Raw genomic sequence first — 15,302 nt, forward strand, 5'->3', positions numbered from 1 at the left:
ACTAAACCTCATTTATTTACGTTTATGTTCATGTCATTTTACGTCATTATATCTCCCATGTTTCCTGTACTCCAACAAGTCTGGGAAGCATAAACTACAGTGGAAAACTACAATTATGCCCCAATAAGAGTGGTATTAACAAGCAAAAGTTATAATATGCAAAATCTTAATTGAAGGAAACTATTTACTGTCCAGGTACTGGGTTTGAAAGTCCCCAGACATCTACCTCTCTTAAGTTCAAAGTTCAGAAGCAGCAAATCAGACTTCAGTCACTACAAGGCATTAAATAGTAGCACAAAGCAGTTTATCACTCAGTTATCTCTTGCTAGAGAATTAAGTGGGAACAGTACTCTTCCAGCTTAAGCTTCATATTCACAGCCTTCAAAATGTCTCTTTGTCTTGTTTGTTCAGACTCACACATCTCCCTTTCTCTAACAAGACAGCAGCAAACTGGCTTTACTTCTGGCCCTTCCAGTGGCCAGCAACAGTGGGCGTGATCAGCTTTGTAAAAGGAATTCATTAATGCTTCTGGAAATCACTTCACAGCCATATAATAATAAACTAATCAAATCAGGGAAAAAAAAAGGCTTCAAAAGCAACAGAAGAGCACAATCCCCTGTTCCCTTTGAATATTCCATTCAACAGAAAACAACAAAGTTAATAAATCCATATATTTAGCATAATTGCTGTATCTCAAGCTGCGCCAGGGGAATTTAGGCTCGAGGTGAGGAGAAAGTTCTTCACTGAGAGAGTCATTCACCATTGGAATGGGCTGCCCAGGGAGGTGGTGGAGTCACCGTCCCTGGAGGTGTTCAAGAGGGGACTGGACGTGGCACTTGGTGCCATGGTTTAGTCATGAGGTCTGTGGTGACAAGGTTAGACTTGATGATCTTTAAGGTCTCTTCCAACCTTGGTGATTCTGTGATCACCAGAGCTAGAGCTCTGACCACATGGAGCTCTATGGCACATGGGTCCCGTATCCACACCGGCAGCTTCAAAGGAAGCAACTGACAACCACAGAAGGAGAATGACTTACTATAAGGACATGAGCACTGGAGCTTTATGATTTGGGCATCTCCTGCACTGTCTCATGCTTCCACTCTGATTTTGGCTATGCTGTTTGGTCTCTTTGTCCTGGCTGCTCACAATTCAGAGCAGATTTCGACTTTCTGTCACAGATACATATTCACTCATTCAGTAAAACACGGGGGCTTGGATTCCAACAGGTTTTCATAATATGAGCATCATTTGTCTGCATTTTTTTACCTCACAAATGAGGAGGGTCTGCTATAGCTACACAGATCAGGAGACAGGCTAAAGGCAATAATGGGTGAGTAACAACAGACACATCTGAGCATGTAATGCAACACTGATCTACATAATTCAAGGCTAATCAGCAAACCAACAGGGTTATTCAGACTGAAAGGAAACAGTGCATTAATACATGTGGGTATGCTGTAAGGGTGGCAAAGCACTGGAACAGGCTGCCCAGAGAGGTTGTGGAGTCTCCTCTAGATACTTTCAAGATCTGGACACATTCCTGTGCGACCTGCTCCACTTTGGTAGCGGGGTTGGACTTGACTCTGGAGATCCCTTCCAACGCCTGTGATCCTATGATTCTATCATGTCAGAAAAAAATTCATTACCATGAGGGTGATGGAACACTGGAACAGGTTGCTCAGGGAGGTAGTTGAGGCCCCATTCCTGGTAATATTCAAGGTCAGGGTCAACAAGGCTCTGAGCCACCTGATCTAGTGGAAGATGTCCCTGCTCACTGCAGGGGGGATGGACTAGATGACCTTTGGAGGTCCCTTCCAATTCAGACAATTCTGTGATTCTGTAGAGATATTCCTCAAGGTACGTGTGCTCCAAAATGCTGCTGTGAAGTACTTCATACAAATGGCTTGAGAAAATTCCCCATCATACTTGCACCCATCAAAATAAACACAACCAATTAACTGATTATTAGATTACTGCAGCTTTTATGCTTAATAATTGTCTATTAAAATCAAAGGGAACATCCAACTGCAGAATTTGCTGTCGGCCTTTTAAAGTCATGCTGACAAGTCATCTGACAAAGCTTAACACAGCTTGATATACCTTTCAGCTTTGGGAAATCAATATTAACACAAGCTGAATAAATTTAAAACAGACAGTATTTGAAACACACAGGATTTCTGCTCACCCCTGAAAAAAGAGCATTCAGCCCAGTTCCTCCTTTCAGACTTCACCACAGACTGTGCTATGCTATGATCCTTTGAAGTTCTAAGACCCAGAACTGCAGAGTATCTCTACAAAATTAACTTAATCTCTAGTAATAGCCAAGCACAGAGATTGTTTATCTGTTGCTTGTTAAACTTTTCATGTGACAGTATGACTGAGAGTGAAGGATTCATATCTGGATCAAAAATACATACTTAAACTCAAAATAAACATGTATTTAAATACACCTCTAATACATGATTTTCTGACAGTACCTTCAACCACCTCAGCACATGTATTAGGATCATTCCACTTTCCAACTATGCTTAGGAGAACCCTGAAAGTAGTTCTTAAGAAAAGTACAATCATCAGATAACAATAAAGAACCTCCAGAGGATGCAGAAAAGTAGGTTTTCTTCTCATCAGTCTTAAGGATTTGCCCTAGTGGCCTGGATGAGATATGTCACTAGATCTCTTACAGAAAATAGATGCTACTATATCTGTATAAGAAAATGAAATTATTGAAGTTTTAATGACTAAAGGGTCAGCTTCCTAGTAGTGTGGAGAGAACTGGAATGATTTTCTCCCAGAGTATGCTGTTGGCTTGCCATACCAGTGACTGAATTTTTCATAAGTTCTCCTTGGAGTTCACTTCAGTTTGGATTTTAACTAGTTTAGCAAATAACTGCATTATTAACCTTCCCTCCCTGAACACATCATGGCCAGCAAATAAATTTTTTGAGCATATTTACTGATTGAGAATCAGCCTCAAAAATCCCATCCAAAATGTCTAATAGAGTTCTCAAAAGAGACTTTTCCATGTAAGAGAAGCCAAGGCTTTTGTCTAATCCCAAATCCATTTCAGGTAGTAAAAGTCACATTTAACGACTCAGAGCACAGCTCTGCTTTGAAAACTAATAACCAGCAGCAAAACACTTCGGCACAAACTCAGCTGAAACCTGAAAATTTGAGCACAAATACAAAAATAGGCACAATTTGCTGCTGAGGTTGGAGTTCACTATGCTGGAAAGTTTTGTCTCAGTCAGTTTGAACCCACAGACCCACAGTTAGAAGAAGTAAGCTAAGAATGGTCAGAAATTGTTGATATGTTCAAGGTGGGACTGGAATAGCTGTCTGCTTATTCCAGCACAGGCAATATGAAGAAATTGCCAGAAACATCTGCTAGAAACAAGGTCCATTATTCCCTGCTGTTAAAAGGGAAACCTAGAAAAAGCTTTCTTTTTCATTAGAGTATCAGCCTTATGGACTCACCTCTTCCTCCAAATGCTTGATGTATAAAAGAATCCTGGTTTTGGGAGCATGTTTTAAAGTGGAGGAGTTTAATGTTTGAAAACATATTACTATTCTCTCTTAAAGTAGCCTGTGAATCTATGACCATATAAACCACATTTCTAACTTGGTTAACTTGATTAGATTCCTCAAAGTCCTGCAGAACCGATTTGATATCTCTGAGTTAAAACACCACACTTTTCCTGTTTGAAACCATCCAGTGAAGTAGATTAAAACACATTCCACGTCTCTGATCACAATCAGCATTCTTCTACTTGGCAGTTAAAACCAATTTGATGAAGAGTTCTTTCTTTCTCCCATCTGGTGTATACCAAAATTAAAGATCTACAGGAAGGAAAAATGGCATTTAGCAACCTTCTTTTGTCCTACTAGATACTAAGAGAGGAATTCCACCAACTAGGGTCAGCTCTTGAGTATTTTACAGTCTGTACATAGAATAGAATAGAATAGAATTAACCAGATTGGAAAAGACCTTTGAGATCGAGTCAAACCTATCACCCAACACCATCTAATCAACGAAACCACGGCACCAAGCACCCCATCCATTCTCTTCCTAAACACCTCCAGTGATGGTGACTCCACCACCTCCATGGGCAAACTACATCAAACAAGGACCATACAAAATGATGGAAGAAAACTATTGACATTTGACAATACCTCAAAGCAAGACCTACACATTTCTGGCCAGCACAGCAGGAGAGGTGATTCTGCATAGAATTCTAGAACACAGGAGATTCCACCTCAACATGGTGAGGGTGATGGAGCACTGGAACAGGCTGCCCAGAGAGGTTGTGCAGTCTCCTCTGCAGACTTTCAAAATCTGCCTGAATGCATTCCTGTGTGGCCTGCCCTAGCTGATCCTGCTCTGACAAATGGGTTGGACTCTATGATCTCTGGAGGTCTCTAACATACTGTGATTCTGTGGACAACACTGAGAGACAAACAGAATACAAGCAAGAGTAATAATAATAAGAATTGGGTCTTTATTCAAGTATTTGGGGAGGAATAACCCCCTGTACCAGTACAGGTTAGAGACTGACCTGGTGGAAAGCAGCTCTGCAGAGAAGGACCTGGGAGTGGTGGTGGACAATAAGTTCACCATGAGCCAGCAACGTGCCCTCATGGCCAAGAAGGCAAATGGCCTCCTGGAGTGCATTAAGAAAAGTGTCACCAGCATATCCTCCCCATCTCCTCTGCCCCAGTAAGGCCACATCCAGAGTATTGTCCTGTACTGGGCTCCCCAATGCAAGAGAGACATGAAACTACTGGAGAGAGTGCAGCAGAGGTTACAAAGATGAGGGGGGGAACTGCAGCATCTCTCTAAGGAGGAAAGGCTAAGAAGCCTGGAATTGTTTAGCCTGTTGAAGAGCAGACTGAGAGGGGATCTTCTCAATGCTGATCAATAGCTAAAGGGCAGGGGACAAGCGGATGGGGTTACACTATTTTCACTGGTGCCCAGAGACAGGACAAAGGACAATGGGCATAAACTGGAATCCAGGAGATTCCATCTGAACAGGAGGAAAAAATTCTTTCCTGTGAGGGTGCTAGAGCCCTGGAGCAGGCTGCCCAGAGAGGTTGTGAAGTCTCCTTCTCTGAAGAGACTCCAACCTGCCCATACATTGTAATCCTGGACAACCTGCTCTGAGTAACCTTGTTTTAGTAGCAGGGTTAGACTCAATCCTCAGAGGTCCCTTCCAACCCCCACCATGCTGGGATTCTAGGACTCATACTGGTCTTGACATAACCGTGCCTGAATATCCTGTTTGTCCAACTCACAAGTCTGTGCCCAAACAGTGTAATCTGGATTTTGAAAATGTACACAAAGAACAAGAGAATACCAAATCATCATTCACTATGAATCAAGAAATTACACTCTATTCCACTAAGCCCCATGGCCTGCATACCCTTATGCTAATGGCACATCTTGTGACAAAGAAATCTAACTGGCAGATTCAGACAACCATCCAAACTCCATGTGACCTCAAAGAAATATTTCTGGAAGACAGTAAACTTAAGATAAGTGATTGAAATTTAATGCTTTTCCCATGTAAAGAGCTTAAAAGTCTTAAGTTAAACAAAAAGAAAACTCCAACTGCTGTTTTGGTTTTGTAATAGAATAAAGGAAAAAAAACACAAGTTGCTATTCAACTTTGCAAAGAGCTATCAAAATTGATGGGAAAAACACTCAAATACCATTTGTACACTAAAACTTGTCAAATAAAAGGCAATGCCAAATTCCTAAGTGTCAAATATGTATAAACCGAAAATAGATCCTTGCCTTTTTGTTCTTTAACGTAGCTCTCCTTACAGTTGTGCATGAGCTGCAGAATCCACTGATGTTGAGCACCGATGCACTGCCAAGCAGGGTCCCCAGGCGCGTGAAGATCAGAAAGATATCTGCAAAACCCAGTCCAAAAATCACAGCTCTGGCTTGACACACTGAAAGCCTCACGAAAACAGCAGTCAGAAAGAGTTGTTAAGATACACTCATGCCTAATGCAAACAGAAGCTTTGCATCCACCTTTCCTCACGTAGGGAAGCAGACTTTAATCAAAAAACAGGCACAAACCAACCAACCCTTATTTATTTAGTAGCATCATTAATATGCATTTTCAGTTGTGCTCTAGTAAAGTACTTGGGAAACCAAGATCTTTATCAGCCAAGGCTGCGGTTCAGTCCTCCGTGTTTCACTTGGAATCAGTGACGACATCTCAAGCACATAAAATGCGGTGGTTTTTCCTCACATTTTATGTGTCTTGATTGTATCATCATGTGACCCTAACAAGTACAGGAGGAATTAATTTTTGGCACTCAACAATTTCAGTATATGCACACAGAAACAAATGTAAATCAAGCTCCTCAAGTTTTCAGTTTGTTCTGAGGTGGTTTTACGTTAGGATGTGCACACATAGTCTGAGAAAAACCCCAGGAACAAGGGGAGAGATAACACAAAGGATTTGGGCTTCCAATATACAGAAGCAAAACAGCCTCTTGCCTTTCAGGAAAGCATTTGAAATCATACCAGCTGCCTTCTGAGAGAGCACAGAAGTAGCTTTGTCTAACATAGAGCGTTCAAAACTACCTGCTCTACTATTTATTGCACACCATTGCATTCTGCAATCATGACACTTGGGACAGATGAAGCAATTAAGATGCTCAAGGTGAAGCACAGATTCATCATCTTAAGCATCACAGGGAATGTTTAACACCTTCACAAATGCTGCATTACTAGAATAATATCTAATGTTCATCAGGAGTATGTTGCAAAGTTCTGTCATCATTAAGAACTGTCTGCAGTACTTGAACAAAAAATAAACTGTCAAAGTAGGATTGTTTGGAGGGATGAGAATACTACACAAGCAACATTCTGACAGGGTGGCATTAAGGGCGGCTTCAGTCTTTGCTGAAGTCTTTGCTTTACACAGAGTAGTAAAAAGTTACCTTGGCTGTTAAGTGTCATGACTGTAATTATCATAGACTGGTTTGGGTTGAAGGGAACCTTGAAAAGTCATCTAGTCCAACCACCATGCAGTCAATAGGGACATCTTTAACTAGAGCAGGTTGCTCAGAGCCCCATACAACCTGACCTGGGACAGGGACAGGGTATTCACTATCTCTCTTGGCAACCTGGGCCAGTGTCTCACTACCTTCAGTGTAAAAACATTTCTTACTTCTACCTAATCTGAATCTTCCTCTTTTAGTTTAAAACTACCACCCCTTGTCCTGTCACAACAGGCCCTGCTAAAATGTCTGTCCCCATCTTTCTTATAGGTCCCTTTAAGTACTAAAAACCCATGATAAAGTTTTCCCAGAGCCTCCTCTTCCCCAGGCTAAACAATCCAAACCAACCATCTCAGCCTGTCCTCACAGCAGAGGATCTGATCTTTCAGTTCCATGTCCTTTCTGTGTCTGCACAGTATAAAATAATTACCAGTGTAAATCATAGAATGGCTTAGGCTATAAGAGACCTTAGAGATCATCTAATCCAACCTACCTGCCATGGGCAGGGACAATTCTCAATTAGACCAGGTTATTCAAAGCCCCATCCAACATGGCCTTGTATATCTCCAGGGAGGGGGCATCCACAACCTCTCTGGACAATGTGTTCCAGAGTCTTGCCACCCTCGCAGTGAAGAATTTTTTCCTAAGATCCAATCTAAACTTATTGTCCTTCAACTTATATCCCTATACCCTTGTCCTATTGGTGGACACTTGTGAAAAGTACCATAATAAACTGAGAGGAAAATATGAATTGAAGCCTAATTATAAGCAATGACTATCTGAGGGGAAACCCCACAGTATTTTAGGTCTTGCTCATACTTAAGATATTGGGCATACAGAGAATAAATGTATGAAGGAAGGAAAAACCCAAACTTATAAAATAGCAAGGTTTGTGCAAATGATTTTACAGTTCAAATTTTGATGACTTCCTCTTAGCTGAAGGGCTCTGAAGAGAGCCTTCCTCACACCTTGCCTCCAGAAGACTCATGATACTATAAGCACATTACTATACCTTGAGTGATGGAACTAATTTAATTACTGTTTACTGGGATTATGTTAATTTGTCAGTTCATTATAACTAAATTATTCCACATCTCTGCACTTTGTGCCATGCAGCTGGGTCCTGGTAAGTGTACAAAACACTGGAGACCTCACACACATGCCAGAATGTTGAGGACACTTTTCACACAACATGTTTGGGCTCTGTCTAAAGTCAAGCCACACAAAGAGCCCTAGATATGCCCAAAACTCAAGAGCTCCCTAAATAAATACACTGAATGTTCCAGAGCACTCTAAAGTTTGGCTCCAAGGACCATAAAGCAAATTAACACCTATCATTACAATGTCCAACCAGCTCATGCCAGTATGCCTACGATAGACTTTGACAACAGCTTTGTGAATGACAGAAGATCTAGGAATTTCAGTGAAAACTGGGGATCTGGTTCATGTTCAGGAAATACAAATGAACTACATTATTTAGGCTGAGTAGTAAAAGAGAAAAACCAAACTTAAACAAGAGTCTGGCTTAAAAAAATCCCTATTATCTGACTGAGAATGACTGCTTTTCAACAGCAAGTCAAGATAAAGCGTAAGGCAGGTTAATAATGAATTTGTTTTGAGACCTGCAACCTGTGAGTAATCACTTCAGACACAGCTTGCACTATGTTGGTTTGTAGAAAGCAACAGAGTCTAAGTGCACCTTAAAAGATATTTTAAATTTAAATTCCATTATTCTTCATGAAATTGTTCTTCTTCAAGAACTTTTTCAACCATCAAGTACCAATTCATTGCAATTACTTATACAGTCATAAAATCCCAAATACTCTACCTACAGCTTTAAAATCAGTATGGAAATCATAATAAAAACAGTCACCACCTTGTTTAGGAAAACATTTAAATACACATCTAACACCACACGCCTGCTGAGGACACTGGTCAAATGATTACCTTATATAACGTTTCTGATCATGTAATGTTGATGGAGTTTCAAGCAGCTTATCCAACAGAAGTTCTCTTAAATCTTCAATCCTGGTTTCAACTTCAGCATAATCTAGGAGTAGGGAGAGGAAATAAAACCAGTGTGTGCCTTCAGCAGTGGTACAAACTAGAACTTATGCCATTTTCCTAAGACAGTAGACACTTCTGGAGTTCATGTGGAAATCAACAGAACTCATTTCATAACAAGCCACATCTGAAAGCTGTGTGTACAACAGTTCTACAGCAACGGAAAATGGATTGTGAAGTCTCTCCAGCAATAGGACAGTGAAAGATACCTCAAGACACATTCCAATTACTGTGACTGTGGCTTTTTTTAATGTCCAGGAATACCAAGCCTTAATCAATAAATAAATTTGGCTGCAATTTCACATTGCTCAGAAAACTTCCAGAAATAATGCTTAGAGTCATTGCTTCCTACAAATCTGTAATTTTTAGGGATTAAAATGCCTGTAAAGGCCTCATAAAGCCCTTTAGATTATAGTGTGCTTTTTAGCCTTTAACAAAGAAAAAAAAAAAAAGAAAGCAGCAAACAACAAAACCCATTTCTTACATTTTTTGAATACTTGAACCTCTGTCTTTCCAAAGAGTGACTTGGCTTTTTCGTAGTCATTAATAACCACATCATAATCGCCCTTAAAAACAAACAAACAAACACACAAACACCAAACATTTATATTTATCAAGAAAAAGGCAACAGGCTGATTTCAACCAACAGAGAAGTATTTGGGGGGGATTACAGAAGATTATACCTTCTGGATATTTCTTTCAATGTTCAAGGGAAGGTTGAAAAGAAATTTGAACCGCTGAAGAACATTAAGTGCGTTTCTTGTTGAATCAGCTTTGTCCTTACGACCCAGCACTTCTTGGAATAAAGTGTCTGCTGTGTTGCTGGCTCCTGGTTTGAAAATGGTTTGAAAATGAAAGTAAGTAATCAGTTCAAATGACACCCAGATCTTCCTCATCTTAATAAGTCATTCAAGTTATTTCATGGCAAACGAGTAACTATTGCTAAATTTCTAAGGTCTTTAGTCCAACTGTGTCAACTTTTTACAAGGGATGAAATACAATTTCAAAGCAAACCACTTACCATTTTCATGTGGTAAGACCCCTGTGCAATTAAAAACAATCACTCTTCCCTATTTCCAACTTTTAACTTGACTGCAGATACTTTATAGCTTGCTTTGGCTCCAGCTCTGCATTTCACAACTAAATTATGCAGCTCAGGATATGGAAGAAGCCACAGAAAGCTTTCTGTTTCAAAAATGGATAAATTTTGTGACGTTAATTAATGTCACAGCTCTAAGCTTTATCATTGGGGTTTGCAAATCATGTTTTGGGTGTTTTAAATTAAGTCTTTAAAATTAACAACAATATTTGACATCTGAGTCACAAGTACCAATGATTAAGACAAAGGCATGGCTGAGAATAGTCTAATTAGCTGCTGGCTGTAACAGAATGAACACGAATTGTCTTCACATCATATTAAGTCTCACTGGCTTTGTCACCAACAGCATCAACTGCATGGAACTGCTGAACAAGGATGAATATCCTTCAAATCCTAAATACAGTAAAACTACAGCCTTAAACCCTTTTCTATGCAGCCTGAAATACATCTTAATGTTTTGTAATAAGGCTCATTGCCTCACACAGTGTAACAGAGTTTCATTTAAAGGAGGACAGATTTACATTGCACGCAACTATTGGCATTTGTCAACTCCTGACTTATTTTTAATTAAAACACACACACAAAAAAAGAAAAAACATAAGTGGAATTGTTTTGGCCTTTTTTGATTGTTGCATGTAGCAGTTTCTCCATTATCTGGTCTAGTGACTATACTTTAAGCAAAGACGAAGCCAGTTACATCAGTCTCGCTGGGTGGCTCGCATGCCATTTTCCCCCGTCAGCACCGTGGGTGGCCGGCTCATGTTAAAAGTAGTCTTTGTAAAATAATTGTTATAGCTAAATAATGTTTAAACTCCACTGAAATTTTGAAGCCTTGATGTAAAAAGAGCTCTGTCAGGGCAACTCTTTCTGCTGCATGCTATTTAGCCTAGAATACTTTAATCCATGAAGGAGAAACATGCAGTGCAGACGGCTAGCTGGCCACTGACATACAGAGTATGATTTTTTCACATTTTTTTTCCTTGTGGTTACAATTCATTCTTGTTTGGTAAATCCTTCTAGCAAGCAACATTTGTTTTATTTGAATTCATATGTTGTTTGTCCATTCTTTTAACAGCCAGCAAGTAATGTACTAAACCTGGGTTACGTTCACAAAATGTTGGGTTTGGCTCAACGCAAATGTTTTTAAGTGGCAATTGAGAATTGTAGGACAGTGACCTCCACCTCTAGTTTAATGCTACACATCTTCATCTGTCTATAAATTCATTTACTGTAGAAATTCTCAATTCAAGTAAAAGGTAAAATATTTCACTTTTTTCTTTTCAGGGCACTTTCTCTACATAGAAATTGAAATATATCAGGTTACTCGTTAGGGTCTAAATGACATTCAGAACTTCATGCAAGCAGGTCTGTCTTTTTAAACTGAAAATACTGTAACATTTCTTCCCCCCTCACCCCTCTAAATCCTTTCTACATCAACACTAGCCCTTGATTAGTGACTAACTAAAACCCATATAATCCATGGTAAAAATTCAGGTCCATGTTGACTCACTATGTTTTCAAAACAGATGATTCACTTGCTTACTCTGAGCATTTTTTTTTACTTGAAGCTAAAGCTCTAGCTACCCACTTGTCTTTCACAGAACCTGACAAAACCAGCCCCAAATGGCACCTTACTGATCTCCTTTAAGACACGATGTATTTCACCAAGAATTGTAACACACCTTGCTTTTGAAATCTGCCTTTAGTAGCTTGTTTAGCAATTAAATGAGCAATTTAGCAAGACTCCAAGTGTTTGTAATTCCACCTATAACACCAGATTGCGCTTCGGCTATCCCATGCCAGCTCAGTCCAATAATTTGGAATGCTCTTAATACACTTTGAGATGTTGTGGAAAGCACCTTTATTCCCAGGATTTTAGATCAAGCTCACACCACCAATTCTCCCTCAAAATATGCACCTACAGTCCAGAAAAATCAAAGTAATTTCTGAAAGCAGCCCCTGTTACTCAAAGATTATAGAAGCTTTTCAATGGTCAGACAAGAAACAAAGCTTTGATCCTAAACTGCTTTGCATAATATTATTTACTCTTTTTAAATCCTTGTATTCCTACTTCCCTGCCTCTCCCCCATGTCATGACTTGCAAAGTATCAGGAGGAAAGCAGCCAATTCTTTCCTCAGCAGAGCCAAACTTAATACCACTCTGAAGTGCCTGGCACAGGTTCCTCAACAGACCCAGATGAAAAAAGGCATTATCTGCATAGAGACTGCAGCCTCCAGATATCTAATGGAACAGTGAGCAGATATTTTAGGTGCCTTGTTTCAGATTAGTGCATGGAGGCAAATGCCACAGATCTACATTTTTTCTTTTTTTACTTCAGGTCTGTCACACCATTTTCTCAAGAGAAAAGTGTTCTCCAAGGAATCTGTGCTTAGTGCATGGCATGGAATAAAAACAGAGCACTGAAGATTGCACTGGTAAACTTCAGCAAGTGCCTTTTTCTTTTCCTCTTAACCTACACACATCAAACATTCTGCACATAGATGCACACCATGGTCTTCATATAGGTTTTTGTGAGTGTTTTAGGTTGGGTTGTTTTGGTAACTGTGGTAGGTGGTGGTTGTATTTTTGGTTTGGTTTTCCTTTTCTGCTTTTGTTTATTTGTTGGTTTTGTTTGTGGGTTTTGCTGCTTAGTGGTTTTTGGGGGTTTTGGTGTAGAAATAAGATGAAGGAATATGAATAATCAAACCATACCTTTATTGTGAGCATTGATGAATCTCTGCTGAAAAAAGAGCTAGAGCTGTTCCTAAAAACCCCTGCTCTCTTTGTGCTCCTCACACAAACACACATACAGTCGCTGCTTTCTTCATGCCAGAGAAGAAAAACAGTGAACTTCCATGTCACTGTCTTGATTTCATAAAACACACTCAGCCTTTCCAACACTGAGTCAGCTATCTGCATGTCATTCCTGCTTATTGATACAGCAGTAAGGGAAACATCCCTTCCTCTGTGAAAAAAATCACAATGAAACAAAGTCAAATTATCTTGGCTGAAGTCCCAGAATTAAAGAAAAAGGGGGGGGAAAAAAGACTTTTTTGATCTGCTGAAACAAACCCAACTGCAGCACATTCAAGCTCTCTCTCAATGCAAGCCTACAGCTAATACAGCGAGAGAAAAGGAAGCACTGACAGCTTGACTTTCAAAGGTTCTAAGAATTGCAGGATGCCAGGTTGGAAGGGACCTCAAGGATCATCTGGTCCAACCTTTGAATGTTGATTCCAAGTAGCCCAAATGGTAGAATATTAATTGGAAAATATTCTCTTAATAACCTTTGTTATTGCAAGCAGTTTATTTTGGGGTTGGTTTTCCCCTCTTTTAATCAAACTTCTTACTCCTGCTATTTAGCTTCATTCATGCTTTCACTATTCTGTTTATTCCTACAGCTTTTCTGTTTTCTTTGACCACCCAAAATTAAGCTGCCACCGCAACTCATTTAAGGTAAATGTCTTAGAACATCTTTATTTTATCTGTTACCAGAAACATCGTTGAAACTCACGGCAAAAGCTGCTGCTTATTTCCCAAGCTGCCTTATCACACCCCAAAATCACTACCATCAAACAGGATGCTTTCTACTTTCCATCATATTCCTAGGAATACATTACTGCTTGTTGGGATACATTAAAGCTTGTTAGAAAGCCCAAAGTCCATAAATAGTTGCTGCTGGAAGGACAAAACTCACTGTTCAGTACATTCTCCAGTTTTTGCGTCATGGATCCTTCTACTTTTTCCGTTCCATCCGCTTCCAGTTTTTGATGGATTGCTGGAATAAAGTGTCTCGTTAAAAGGCAGGCCGTTTTACTAGGTGGGAATACATTACATCAAAGTGACACTTTTAAACATTTTTAAAATTAAAAATAAAGTGTTATTTTTCTTGTTGGACATAAGAAAAAAAAAAAACACCAACACAAACAGGCTTCATGGCAGCAGAGTCTAGTGGAAGACAGGGCTCGGAGCCAGACGTTGCAGAATTTTAACTATTGCTTTGACACAGGCTCTATCATCTTGAACAAGAAAATAACACTCCAGGAGGAAAAAAAAAAAGCATAGAGAATAGCACCAAAGAGCTCTCCTGTAGAAGAAGTGCCAATTCAGTTGAGTATTCTGAAAAGCAAGTATAATTTAAGCATAAAGTACCTTTGCTTTGTAAGGCAACGTTTTTACACTGATCTCAGCAAAAAGGAATTACCAATAACTAAAGGGCAGAGCCTCATGAGGAACTTGGATGGCCCCAAAATTAAGTGCTAGAATGTTCCACTCTACCCTAGTTTTTCTAATGAACTCTCAAAACACACATCACAGAATCATAGAGTAGTTTCGGACAGAAGGGGCCTTAGATATCATCTACTTCAAATTCCCCTGCTGTGGGCAGGGACACCACCTCACGAGACCAGCTTGCTCAAGGCCCCATACAACCTGACTTAGAACACTTCCAAGGCCTGGAGCCTCGACACCTTCTCCAAGTAACCTGTTTCAGAGCCTCAGCACCCTCTTGGGAAGAATTTCTTCCCAACTTCTAATCTAAATCTGGTTTCTTCCAGTTTGAAGAACTCTGCTTCAGCAGAGCATTTTGATGGAGTATATACCTCTGCTTCCCCACTCTTACAGAGCCTTCCATCCCTCCTCTTCTCTGTTCAGTAGAATAGAATAGAATAGAATAGACCAGGTTGGAAGAGACCTTCAAGATCATCACATCAACCTATCATCCAACACCATCTAATCAACTAAACCATGGCACGCAGCACCCCATCAAGTCTCCTCCTAAACAGCCCCAGTGATGGTGACTCTACCACCTCCCTGGGCAGCCCATTCCAATGGCCAATCACTCTCTCTATGAAGAATTTCTTCCTAACATCCAGCCTAAACCTCCCCTGGCACAGCTTGAGATTCTGTCCTCTTGTTCTGGTGCTGGATGTCTGGGAGAAGAGACCAGCCCCTGCCTGTCTACAGCTTCCCTTCAGGTAGTTGTAGAGAGCAATAAGGTCTCCCCTGAGCCTCCTCTTCTCCAGGCTAATCAACCCCAGCTCCCTCAGCCTCTCCTCATAGAGCTTGTGCTCCAAACCCCTCCCCAGCTTTGTTGCCCTTCTCTGGACTCGTTCCAGCATCTCA

General features: G+C 40.2%; 1 protein-coding gene across 1 annotated transcript in view; it reads right to left on the reverse strand.

The window, feature by feature from the left end:
- The window catches only part of EXOC2 (exocyst complex component 2), a 108,520-nt gene that overhangs the window by 63,114 nt on the left and 30,104 nt on the right, over positions 1-15,302 (reverse strand). Inside the window, exons 7-11 of the mRNA XM_054164459.1 lie at positions 13,876-13,956; positions 9,762-9,907; positions 9,563-9,644; positions 8,962-9,064; positions 5,792-5,910 (exon numbers count right to left, since the gene is read on the reverse strand). Of these exons, the coding sequence (XP_054020434.1) occupies positions 5,792-5,910; positions 8,962-9,064; positions 9,563-9,644; positions 9,762-9,907; positions 13,876-13,956 (531 nt within the window). The remainder of the gene's footprint in view (positions 1-5,791; positions 5,911-8,961; positions 9,065-9,562; positions 9,645-9,761; positions 9,908-13,875; positions 13,957-15,302) is intronic.

Source organism: Dryobates pubescens, chromosome 9, assembly GCF_014839835.1.
Source record: "Dryobates pubescens isolate bDryPub1 chromosome 9, bDryPub1.pri, whole genome shotgun sequence".
Lineage (NCBI taxonomy): Eukaryota > Metazoa > Chordata > Aves > Piciformes > Picidae > Dryobates > Dryobates pubescens.